The sequence below is a fragment of the Lathamus discolor genome, chromosome 2, assembly GCF_037157495.1.
Source record: "Lathamus discolor isolate bLatDis1 chromosome 2, bLatDis1.hap1, whole genome shotgun sequence".
Lineage (NCBI taxonomy): Eukaryota > Metazoa > Chordata > Aves > Psittaciformes > Psittacidae > Lathamus > Lathamus discolor.
In genome coordinates this window covers 34,972,692-34,985,535 of record NC_088885.1, presented here as the reverse complement: position 1 = coordinate 34,985,535, position 12,844 = coordinate 34,972,692, and the positions used below count along the sequence as shown (strand labels likewise).

The following is a 12,844-nucleotide window of genomic DNA, read 5'->3' as shown; positions in this document are numbered from 1 at the left end:
CTACATTTGAGATGTCTGCAGGATAGAAGTTTTTATGGAATGAGAACTTGTTTAGAAACATCATTTGTATTTTACTCAAGTTAGCTGCCGCTCACATGAACGGTAAAGCTCATGTATAAGTAATACTCCTTTGATTTGTTGCCTTATTTGGTTGCTGTCAAATTGAAGATACGATCTCTGAGGGTGAGAAGTCAGTCTCCCAGTAGGCAGTTGGGCTAAAGCCTGTATGAGCAATAAGGTGGAGTAAGAATTTTGTTCTGTGCCTTTTTTTCTTTCCACTTAAATACTGATCTACATGACATGATTTTTTTTCCACCTGTTTAAATACCACACTGTTAAAATAGAAAAATCTTTTCATTCAGACTTGATTAAAATTACAACTTGGAATTAGAAACATTCCTTCATCTTATCTGTCATCTGAAACTGCTCAGCTGGAGCCATTCTTGCCGTCTTTGTGGTTTTTCATTTGTTTAATTCTTTGTTTTAGGAGGTCTCTGCTGATCCCACAGGAACTCTCACAGCTGCTGAAGAGAGAAAGGAGAAGGTGCCAAGCCCACATCTCAGTCATCTTGTAATTTTGACATCTGGCAATTCACTGTATGGTTTGGCAGAGAGAGTGGTGGCCACGGAGTCTTTGTAGGTTATTTACTATACATTGCATTTTGTGGTCCCTGGAAGCTATGGATTGTTTAAGAGATTGTGATTACAAGCCAAAATGCTCTGGAGAGATCAAAAATTCCTGCTTCTCAATGTGATTTTAAATATGAGTGATAGAGGTAATTTCTTAATTAAAGGTAGTGGGGCCTAACCATCTGGTCTAACCACCTGCAAGCATGAGCAATGAAATTTTACTGCAGCTGGTCCAGTAATTTGTGACAGTACAAGGCCAAATCTAACAAAGAGAAAAGTTAATTTTAAAGAGGCTGATGGGAGTATTTAATGTGTATGGTTCATGTAAACCTTATATTAAGTACTCAAATGGTGATAGCTGAGACTCAGAACTGCTTAGTTCATATTGGTTTGGCTTGGATTGCAATGTTCTTTGCCATGTGTGGAAATGTACCTATGAAGAGGAGATTATAGCAAGCAAGTAACACAAAACTCACAGAATAGGTTTTATTTGGTCAAAATAATAGGAAGAGTCTGATGGAATTATTTTTTTCCCCACACACAAAGTGACCCGTGAAGATTAGAAGTTAATTTTAAAAATGTACTTTCAAAGGAGCATTTTATTTTTGCATTCATTTATGTTTAGTTAGAAATTTATTTTTTGTTATGTTGTTATTAACCAATGCTATCCCTGAGAAAGAATGTGATCTCATATTGTATCTTTTAGAGATTCCCTTGTATATAAGTAATGTGGAATGTTATTTTCGAATTCCGACACGGATTTCTTAATATTGATACTGACTGCCCTGCAGTATGGCAATTACGGGACGCTTTTCCACTGACTTTACTATTTGGATCAGAGCTTTGCAGTGTATCCTGCGTAAAAAGAAATATGAATTGTTGGTATTCAAGCATTAGTGTCTTTATTCATACATTTTCTTGTTTGCAGTCATATTTTAAAATTGACAGAATTGAGGATACTTGCTGATACATTGTTACGGTTCTTACGGCTAAATATTCCAAGGTTACATATCATTATGGGCAGATATATTAACTGTAGAGTAAAAGTTGTACAGAGACATGCCAAATGTTGCATTTTCTTTGCTTTCAAAGGGTATTTCTGGCTGAGCAGTTTGAGTGTCTTCAGCCTCATCTTGATGCAGTGATGCCAGCTGCCAAGAAGCCTTTTCTTCAGCAGTTCTATTCTCAGGTCAGAATTGTGTAATTCACAGCTGATTTTTAAACAAAAGTTTTGAAACTTTGTAGAAGAAATTTCAAACTTTTACAATATGGTGCAAATACTTACACATTTGAGTTATATACTGCTTTTATTAGCCAGGAATTTACTGAATTGCATTTTATTTCTGTTCTGTTTCAGACAGTGTCAACTGCCAGTGAACTACGTAAACCTGTTTATTGGATTGTTGCTGCTAAAGCAATTGATTATGAACAAATGCTGCTTCTCATGGCTAATGTGAAATGGGATGTGAAGGAAATAATGTCACAACACAATATATATGTAGATGCTCTTTTAAAGGTGGGTACTTTCAGGGAAACAGCGTGCGAGAGTTTATATAAACATTAAATTGCTGTAATCGCTAAAACTGTGAAGCATGGTTAAAGCAATACAGTGTTCTGACAAATGGGAATTTGTTAAAAGTAGGTCAGTCCAGAATTTTTATTGTTCTTGCTGCTAGCAGATTGCTTCAGTGATGATTTGTTGACTGCATGGTGGGTGAAAATGACAATAAAAGTTTAATGAGTTTCCTGTCTTAGTCTTGAATGGTAGATATATGTATCATAACCAGAGCAACAGTGAGGAAATTTCAGTGGCCTGAGATAGTGTTTTTTGTTTGGGCTTTTCTGTTGGGCAGGGTTGTTCTGGGTTTTTTTTTTTTTTTTGGAGGGGTTGGGGGGTCGGTAGAAGGTGGGTTTTGTTTGTTTGTTTGTTTTTTAACAAAGGCTATTTGCTGTTCTGCATAATGTTATGGTTATTTTTGAGATAATGGGGACTATAGGTCAGACTGGAACTGAGAATGACTGTGCACTATCCAGTTGAAGTTGCTATATTCAGAAGTTAGCATTTGAAAAGGAAGGTAGAAGGAAAGTTGTTCACCCAGCTTCTTAATTGCATTCAGTAGAAGTGGCTATACAGTTGCTGTGTCTTACACACACAGAACCTGTTCTTGGAAGAATCCCTCTCTCATCATTTTCTGTGTGCCTAAATGATGTTTCTAAAGGTCTTTAAAAGGAAGTTCTGGCAGTGGTAGAATTACATTAATTCTTACACAGAAGCTGAAAAAATATTTTAAGGTTGTGTGAAGTATGTATCAGAGAAAAAGTTGCGAATCTGTGTTGAATAGCAGGTTTGATTACACCTTGGTACTTTGTAGCTGTTCTCTGCTTAAAATAAATCAATGCAAAGAAGGAAGAAGCTGACAGAAGATATATTATTGCACTGAATTTGACTGAATCTTGTGATTACTATTCTATATGTTGCAATGGCTTTTTGAAATCAGTTTGTGCTTAAAACATTTGGTCTCTGCAGTAGAACTTTTTCCTTTTGTGGATGTGGAACTGCTGAAGAATTTGCTTCAGGACAGTCAGGGCTAATACCATTTAAAACCATTTCTGGTTTCTGCATTATATAGCTAATAATGGTTGCTACAGAAGCTTTTTGATTACTGCTAAGCAGTTAAGTCATTTGCTGTGTACCCTGGAACTCTAGGTGTGTCAGATGTAAGCACAATGCTTAATTTAAAAACAAACTTATTTTAGCCATGTCTACAGTTACTTGAGATTCTGTATTTAGAGTCATAATAAGTATGGAAGCAAATGAAGTGGGAAAAGAGAATTGTTCAAGAAATTCATTATCATGGAGTGTTAGGCATCTTCATCTTCGGAAATGGGTTGCATGCCAGTTAAAGCATGACATTGTGGTACCCTGCTTTCTCTTGCCAAATTCCTCTTTCAGAAAATTTGTGTTAAGCACCAATTATGTGGTCAGATACTAGGTTAAACTGATTGCTGAGATTCCTTCCGGGTATTTTTCACACATCGGATTTTTGACAGGCAGGGGGAGAGTGAGGAAAAAAAAAAAAAAAAAGAGGAAAGAAGCATCTAGATTAACAGCCTTGAAATGAAAGCACCTTGTTGGACAAGCGTGGTCTTAGTAGGCTGCAGTACAAAACCTGCTTTTGCTGGCTACACAGGGAAGTTCGCTATTAGTCTGTTTTATATTTAAGTTTGATACTTTTTTAAAATGACAGAGGCATTAGTCACTTGCAGCAGACTTATTTCACTTGATGTAAGTCACAAAATTACAGTAGCAGTAATTACGTTCAGTTGTGACTAGTGTGTCACTCATAGTAACAGCTCAAATCCATCCAGGCTGTTGATGTTTCAGGTGGAACCAGGTGCCTTCTCTCAACCTGAATTGTTATCTCGTGTTGCAGTATACTTCTAAACAGTTAAGATTTGGACTCTTCAGTGGGTGCTCTCAGCTCCTTTTAAAGCACCAGGGAACTTATCTAATGTGAAAGGTTGAAGAATGAAAAGTGGTTACTATATTTCTGAGCTTCTGTTTGAAAGCTGATGGGGGTGGGTATTTAGAAGGATAAAGAAGGATTTTCTTTAGTGGCTGTATATTGACTTTAAAGAAGTTAAAGATGAGTTTAGGGAGTGAAGCAATGAAAATGGCATTTGAAGGATTAGCTACTGGGTTAATTTTCAGAGGTGTCAGTTTCCGGGCAAACTGCACCTCTGGGGAACAGAGCAGTATCACTTGAGGTAATGTGAATGATACACTAGAAAGTGGTTAAGCTTGTCTCTGCAGTCTGTGCCTATTAAGCTTCTCTGCTTTGTTCTTATTTTTCAGTATGCTCTTTCATGTGCATTTCTAATTCTTTGTTGTGGTTGCTAGGGGTGTATAGAGTATGATCCCTTTTAAGCTAAAGGAATCTTTCATGTTTCATCAGGAGTTTGAAGAATTTAACAAAAGGTTGAACGAGGTGTCTAGGAGAGTCCGTATTCCCCTGCCAGTCTCCAACATCCTTTGGGAGCACTGCATACGCTTGGCCAATAGAACTCTTGTGGAAGGGTAAGCAGTTCATGAAACTCTTGCTTTGGGTAAATATGCCATAATGATAATGTCTATTTTATGCAATTGAAAGTTCTAATTTTGTAGTGCACTGGTAAGTTCTTGTGCTTTTGGAGGCCTAAAAAATATCAAGCCATAACATGGTCCTTAAGCAGCTGTTTCATGGAGTCTGGTACAGCGTTAAGTTTAAAGGGAATGGTCTTGTACCTGCATACTGATGAAGAATGACATTGAGCGTTTTATTGAAGCATTTGAAACAATGTATTTTTCTTTCAAAGAAACTTCTATATGAAAATTACAATTTCCTGACAGAACAAAGAAGAATGTTGACGTGTAATTGTCAGTATCTCTATGGTGATGCCATTTGTCTTTGCCAGGAAGAAGGATGGAGTTGTCAACCTGAACAGTTATTTTAGAATAGCCGCAGAGCAGGATTTTTCCAAATTCATCAGGAATGGAGTGGTGTCTTAGTTGGCTTGATCAAGAGAGGCTCAAGCACCTTAGTCAGGAACTGCTACACCTTGCTCATCCCTCCCTCCTTAATGTGTCCCAGTCTTTTCAGAGTCAGTATTGGAGCCTGAGTATTGTAGTCTTTCCATCACCGTATTTATTTTTGTGTCCTTGTCGCCTTGCTACATATGTCTGGGCTCTCATTGCAACTACTTCTGCATTACAGAATACATGCTGTCTTCCACTCCTTCTGCATATGTTTCCATATTTCTTTCTTGGTTATCTTTACCCTATGCACTCCTTACTACCTATTTTACTTCCTTCCGTCCCACTCTCCTTCTGTCTGCTCTAGTTTAGGACCTCAACAACATGCTGCTTCTCCAAATGTTAGCTGTTGAGTATCATCAACTTCCACTGCTTCCATGAAACGATCATTTTTATACTCATGCCCATTTCTTTTTATGCCATCATCCTGTTGCAGTCTCAGATCAGTTTCATTTTCAGGGAGACTAAATCCAGCCATGAAACTCCCTCTGGCTTCTGGGTTCCTTCGTATGACATGACCTATACAACTGTCTTCTCATTTTGAAATTTGTTTTCTGCTTATTGTGCCTGAAGTCAAAGTGGAACAAAAGCATCTTTCTTCTCCCCCTGGCCCTTTTGCTTTCAAGTGGGTAGCACCATTAGTCACTATGAACCTACTATGCCCCAACACTTGTTCCTGTTTTGGACTTGTTTCTTTTTCTTGACAATGTTACTCATCTTTTGTGACTACGTTATTCACAAATCACTTAGTTCTTACCTCCGAAGATTATCACTCGTATATCTTGCTCCACACTGCATTTTTGATTCACACTTGTGACTAAGCATGAAACTTTCACCTTTTCTTTCACCTAAACATTTCACTGTCTGGTCAGAGTGGACTGGGAATACCTCTCTGATGTGATTTGTCCAGTGCCTTTAGATTTTCCCCTGCCCTGTCTCCTAGTTCTGTGTTCTTTCCTTTTCCCATCTGGCTTCTTGAAGTACTTCAGTGTGTCCTATTGAGAATCTTTGTCCAGTGGTGGGCTGGATTAAGTCTATCAATGCACTGTGCCTCATACCAAAGCTTTTTTATTTCCTGTACACAGCTGAAACTGGCACTGCTAAGGGCATTGCAGTGTCATTTCCTTTGATCTTTACAAATGCAATTTCTTACCCATTTGAAAAACTGCAAAGATAATTTTCCTGATTTGTTGCCTAACACCCCATTGTAATCCTTCCTGGTATTACCCTGCCCTAAGCTCATCTACTGTTTCTTCTTCTCTGAGCTCAAACTTGTCACCAGTTTTCTATCAATCTACTCTCGTTAAAACATTAATCTTTCACAGAGATTAGCCAGTGCTGCCACCCTTTATCCTCTGGTTGTTCTGGGTGTTTTTGAACAAACAGGTTTGTGCCTTTCTCTGATGTTCACTTTTGGCTCAGTGAGCTCCTGGGGACCGTTCTTAAAGCTGTGTGTTACGTTTCAGATTTCAGTGGTCACTAATCACTTGATGCCACTGTCTAGTATGCTGATCAGCATTGATTTAATTTCCTTTAACCCACTTCTAGTAAGTTCTCCAATGTAGGATTTTTAGTGGCTTTTGGTGTGGGATGGTGGTGGGTTTAAGTATCAATGGGTACAGTGCAGCTCTGTTCTATGAGTGGGGCTAAAACATTATACTAATGCAAATAAAACCCTTCATCGGGCATTCTGAGAGAAGTTCTTGTATGCTTTTAACTTAAAACCGTAATTATGTTCCCCCTCAATGCTTGAAATACTAAGTTAAACAACTTTGAGAAGTTAACATTCATTTTTAATTCCTTACTTTCCACTGCTTTTCTCATTTCAGTTATGCTAATGTAAAGAAGTGCAGCAATGAAGGACGTGCCTTGATGCAACTGGACTTTCAACAATTCTTAATGAAACTAGAGAAGTTAACAGACATTAGACCTATTCCAGATAAAGAATTTGTGGAAACCTACATTAAAGCATACTACCTAACAGAAAATGACATGGAATGCTGGATAAAAGAACATAGGGTAAGAGTTAAATTTGCATTCTTTTACTGTCAAAAAATGTAGAGAAGTAGAGCAAAATTAAGTTAAAAACATTCTTGTGCTGTTCGAAACATGTCAAAGTGCACATCTTGATCATCAAAAAGTATGGTTTGAAACCACACCAGGAAGTTTTACTTCACCTTTAGGAGCAGATTGCTTAAGCTAAGTTGTAAAGCACAATGGATAAGAGTTTTTCTCTAGATAAGTGCTTATTCTTCCTTCACTTAATAATATTGCATAACATTGCTGTCAAAGATAAGGCTTCATTTGTGTTTTGAATGCATTTAGCATGTTTTCATGATAGCATAACCTAACAGTTATAACAGGACTGTGTAAGTAATAGTCACATGCTGTTGGAGCTGCCCATTGTTGAAGTGAAAAGTCTTTTAAAATGGACCATTTTGAGATCTGCATTTTGGGATTATTTGAAATCATGTTAGAGATAGGTGAAAGAAATACGTCTTTAGTATAGTTTTCCTTGTTTTACCTGGAGCCACAAGAGAGCTTGTGAGCTGTTGTTTGGTGACCTATGTGGAAAACCTCTTGTTTAAATCTACTGGTGGAAATTATATTTTTGATGGTGTTACATATAAGGGTAGTACTGGCAAATGTGATGTTTTGTCAGGTGTTAAGAATTCTAGTCTTTAACATTTTTGCCATTTTTCTTCCTTTATCATGTACTGAAATTAACATTGTTTGGAAAACCTGTAGACAGAAGTATTTAGAAGTTTGTTGGAGCTGAGAAGTTGAAAAAAGATGATCAACTTTCATCACAGTTCATTTAGAAAAATGTAAAAAAGTAAAAAAAGTAAAAAAGATTATCCTATTTGCATATGTATTTCCCACCACACTGCCCAAAGTATGGAAAATACATTAAAACTTGATTTATACATATGTATGTGAACTCAGTCCAGCACTATTAAAGTTGTAAGCATTTTCCATTATAATCCCCCATATAGCAAAATACAGTTTTGTCCTCTGCCTCCACTGTGTAAACTATCCAGACCTGACTTAAATACTACTTTAAATCTCCCTTGCATACTGACTGCTACTGTCAGCTGAAAATCCACAGGTGTATGCCTGAGGTTAATTTTCAATGTTCGTCTCATGTTTTGTTCTGCCATAACATGATTTGCTTTCATTTGCCAGGAATATTCCACTAAGCAGTTGACCAACCTGGTGAATGTCTGCCTGGGCTCCCACATCAACAAAAAGGCAAGACAGAAGCTGCTAGCCACTATTGATGAGATAGACAGGCCTAAAAGATAACTGGAGAAAGCTACCTTACCCTGTGGCTTGTACCTTTTTCTGTTCATGTGAAGCATGCAGACAAATCTCATGGACTAATGACAACATTCTCTTAAAAAGCATTTTGCATGACCTTTCTTACCAGCATTGGAGATACGCTGAAGTGGCATAATGTTCTAAAATATGACTTTTCTAATCTGTAGAATTATTTTCTGTTGTATTTCTTCCTTTTTTTTTCCTTTGTTACATGCCCTTAGTAAAGGGCCACTTGTTTGTGTATTATTGGTGAGCTGTATATTTTGCAAAGTTGTATACTGTAAGTAATATCAAAGTCAGAGAGAAATACATTGGCTTAATATATAGATGATGCTCTTTTTTAATAAAAGGGCTACTTGAAAAACTTGCTTCTTTTCTCCCTGCTTTCACCCTCAGAATTTGTGCTTTATAATGGGCCAGTGTAAAATGAAAGGAACTGTACAATATTTGATCGATGTATCTTGCATGTAGATTAAGAGTGCAGATCAACTAAATACTCTTCTGTTAAATCCTCTCTTCTTCATATGTATTTAAAAATATCTGTTTATTTCGGAATTAACTTAGTCATATCAAAATGATTGACTTCAGATTAATAGAAGGTAATAAATACTGTACACTAATATGATTTCTTTGTGAGACTTTATTTTCCTAAGTCAACAATGCAAAATGTCATTTACAGTAGAAGTTAGTACTCTTCCTTTCATAGTGCTTCCCTTTTGCCCTTCTGCCAGTCTTCCCTTTTCCAAAGCAATAATGCCATGGAATAGGAATAATCAGGGTTGGGGTTTTTTTGTTTTTTTTGTTTCTGTTTTTTTCTGAAGGTTTGAATTGATACTAAAACAATTTTACTATTCCCTGCTCATCCTAAGCAAAGCAGCATTGCTCGGCTACAGTTTTGTCCTAGAAATCAGTTTGTCAGAGCATCACAGTCTCCACTAAAGCTTTTGTGTTTGCCTTTGGTTTTCAGTACATAAGGTTTTAGACTTTTAATTTTTTTTTATTGTTACATAATAAGCTTTTTGCAGTACTCTCAGACCTGTTAAAAGGAGACATGCTACTGTTGAGCTAATAAGTGAAATAGTTTACATAGGCTATAATCCACTGATGTATACAAGTTGTAAATTCTCAGTTTGGGTTCTTACTTGCCTTGTACTTTGAATTCAGTCATGGGAGAATCAGGATTTACTGAATGACATCAGTTAAGGCATAAAATTGCCCTGTGGGATCGTTGTAATTACTCTTTTCTGCAGCTTAATTTCCTCTTCAGAAGTCAACTAAGCATCATTGTGTGAGTTCAGTTAAAGCCTGTGTACAGTTCTAGCAGAATGGTAGAATTTACATTTTAAATTTTGATTGTGTAGTATTCAGCTCCCTTATTCATCTGTATTTTAAAGGAAGTAAGATTTAAACCCAAACTTCACACCATTCTTTGACCATGTTGTCATGCTGAGGTCTATTTAAAATTTCTTTAGTGGCATATCAATGTATGTGTTGAAGCTGAATCACTTTTACCCTCATTAAAAAGGTGGTCCAGAAAAAGAAGAGCGTACTTCAGTTTGAAAGTGTGGACATCCACGTGAGATCCTGAACAGGAGTTCTCAGATTAAATAAAAAGGTATTGGAGATGATTAGTGTAAAATCTGTTTCAATATTCTTCTCACGGATGAAATAAGACTTTTAAATACCTTTGCTAGAGCTTTGGTGATCTGAATACATGGTTAATGTCTCCTGAACTACAACTGTAATTTGATTGCTTACCAAAAGGTACTGATTGGAATGTAGAGTCAAGGAAGGAAGTGAGCATGAATCGTAGTCAGGAGTAATTTCTTGTAGCGTATATATAGTTTGACTTGTTATTTTTAAGTAAGCCCCCAAATAAAAGAATGTGTAAGGTGGAGCCTTAAACCTGTGTCTGATCTTCATTCACATTTGTCTCAAAAAGTGGTTGTTTTCCAGAGGAACCTCCTTTGCTGCCCAGGATTGATGCTAAGGGAGAAGCTACATAGCTCAATGGCCTACATACACCCTTAGATATGTGATTTAACGTTCAGGTTAAAAGTGTGGAGTCAGGAGTCAGACTCAATGATCCCTGTGGGTTCCTTCAAACTCAGGACGTTCTTCTACATTACTAAAGGTCTGTTTGGTAGTTTCCACCCTCTGCTGTGCAAATTCTTTACAAACCATTTCTTTGTTTACATCTTCATTCTCTTAGGGAATAAGAAGCCTCTTATACTGCTGCTTCTGCAATGGAGAATATGGTTTAAATATCCTTTATGTTTTAGAGGAGTGTTTTGGAATACTCTAATAAACAGAAGATTATTTCCTTCAGTCTCCAAGGAGAATGACCACTGTTGTGGAGGTGGGCAATGCATCTGTTGGTCATTTAGCCTAATGAAGAATCTAAATCCTGTTCCCCAGACAATGAATACTCTGATATTTGCCAAACTCAGCTGGAGCATAGATGACCAGTTTTCAAGTCCATGGTTAGGCAATGCCTATGAGTGCTCTGATGAGCATACAGCTGGCTTTTCTACGGTTAGCTTCTCTCAGCCTCATCTAGTGGTGATGCTGTTTTCCAAAGAAGCAACTACTGGGACAAAAAAGGGGGAAGCCAACCGAGGGGTTTCTGTGATCGAGGTGTAAGATTCGTAAGGACCAAAGTCCTTGCTTTGGTGTAGGTTTAATTATTCAAAGTGGAATGGTCTTGATGGGAAAGATGGTCTTGGATCAACAGTGCTTTAGCTGATGGCATGAATGTAAAAGCTATGGATGTGAGTTGTGCTTTTGGCTTGTCCTTGTGCCACAGGGCACACAAAATTATAAAGATCCTGTTCTCTTACCATGAAGCAATATATTTGGTGCCTTTCCCCCTTCAGACCTTGCTCATGGTTAGTGTTTATAAAGTTTCTGTATTGCTGTAGAATAAAAAGCTGTACTTTGGTAGCTCAAGTTTTTAATAAAGCCTATGTTTAAAAAAAAAAAAACCCAAACTCAAAACCATCTACCCAAGAAAACCCTCCCTCTGTGCTTGAATTGATAAATAGTGCTGTTTCTTACCAAAATCCTCAAAAGGCCAAATGCCAGCAGGCACCTGCCATATTATAAATGTTGCAGAGATGGACCAACAAATGTAGATTTATTGTGTGTGGCTGATGGTATCTATTTTATTTATAACCACTGCCTGAAACAGCATAGCATGAAGACTGAACATTGCACCAGACACTAGGATTATGGTGCAAGTATGGAAACAGCAGAGTTTCCGTGCTTGCTGGCTATTTAAGGGTATTTGTGAGTGTGTTGTTTTTGCGGTGTGAGAGCTGGTTTTCATCACAGCAGGGACATGGTTTTAAGGATCTCCTGCTCTTCGTCAGGATCTTGAAGTGTGATGTGGAGCAGCATCTTTAAATCATGCTAAGGACTTCACAAATCTGTGTTTGGTTACTTTATAAATTGGTATTAAGTCAATAACATGGCTTATGATAAATGTACATGCCTGAGAAACTAAAGAGATGAGTAGCATCTTTTGTTGTGTGGTAGATCCATTGCTCAGTTTTAATTCAGTGAAGTATTCTGTCCAGTCCCAGAGGGTTTACATGTATAAGCTAAACTAAAAATAGTCGGATGTAAACTAAACTCGAATCTGCTTGGCTGTTCTGTTAAAGAAAGTCCCCTAGTACCCCTGAGCTCTGCTGGATCAGTCTGAAACTTTTTATCTGAATATATATGTGAAAGAAAACTTGCAGAACAGAGATATATAGATCTGTGTGTTACATTTGTAGATCATCATGCAAAGATTTCAATATTATCAGATTTAAAACTGGCAAACAATTGTCTAAGCATGTGTTGATCTTTGGAACACAAAATACATGAGCAGGCTGAAGATCTAGAAGAGATGCAGTGAAGTGCCTCTTTTCACTAAGCACAAAATTAATGGATGATCAGATGTGCAAAATGACTGCAGGTATTTCTGAAGATCTTGTTTACAATAAAACCCCAGGTTCGTACTTGTATGCATTTCCTGTTCTGTATCCCTAGTAATGTCTATTCATAAGTGCCACTATTCATAAATAAGTCTACATATTAATTCTGTTTTGGTAAAGAATAAAATAGAACTGTCATCTCAGCCTTAAAATAAAAAGGATCCTCATACAGAAAAAAAATTATCCTGTGGCTGCTCTCTGGTAGTTGTAGAGAGGCCATGTAGAATATGCAGCATAAAACTGTTCCTTTTGAAATTCATCCGTATATTATAGTGTAAATACACACACACACACACAGCTTTGTGTGAAGTGTAATTCAGCACTGAGGACCACAAAAAAG

At 37.2% G+C, this 12,844-nt stretch overlaps 1 protein-coding gene across 1 annotated transcript in view; it reads left to right on the top strand.

Annotated features, from left to right (window-relative positions):
• The window catches only part of VPS50 (VPS50 subunit of EARP/GARPII complex), an 84,698-nt gene extending 75,554 nt beyond the window's left edge, over positions 1-9,144 (top strand). The window contains exons 23-28 of the mRNA XM_065666367.1: positions 488-636; positions 1,723-1,819; positions 1,988-2,146; positions 4,587-4,708; positions 7,033-7,222; positions 8,390-9,144. Coding sequence (XP_065522439.1) covers positions 488-636; positions 1,723-1,819; positions 1,988-2,146; positions 4,587-4,708; positions 7,033-7,222; positions 8,390-8,509 — 837 coding nt within the window. The 3' untranslated portion in view covers positions 8,510-9,144. The remainder of the gene's footprint in view (positions 1-487; positions 637-1,722; positions 1,820-1,987; positions 2,147-4,586; positions 4,709-7,032; positions 7,223-8,389) is intronic.
• Positions 9,145-12,844: the final 3,700 nt, after the last annotated feature.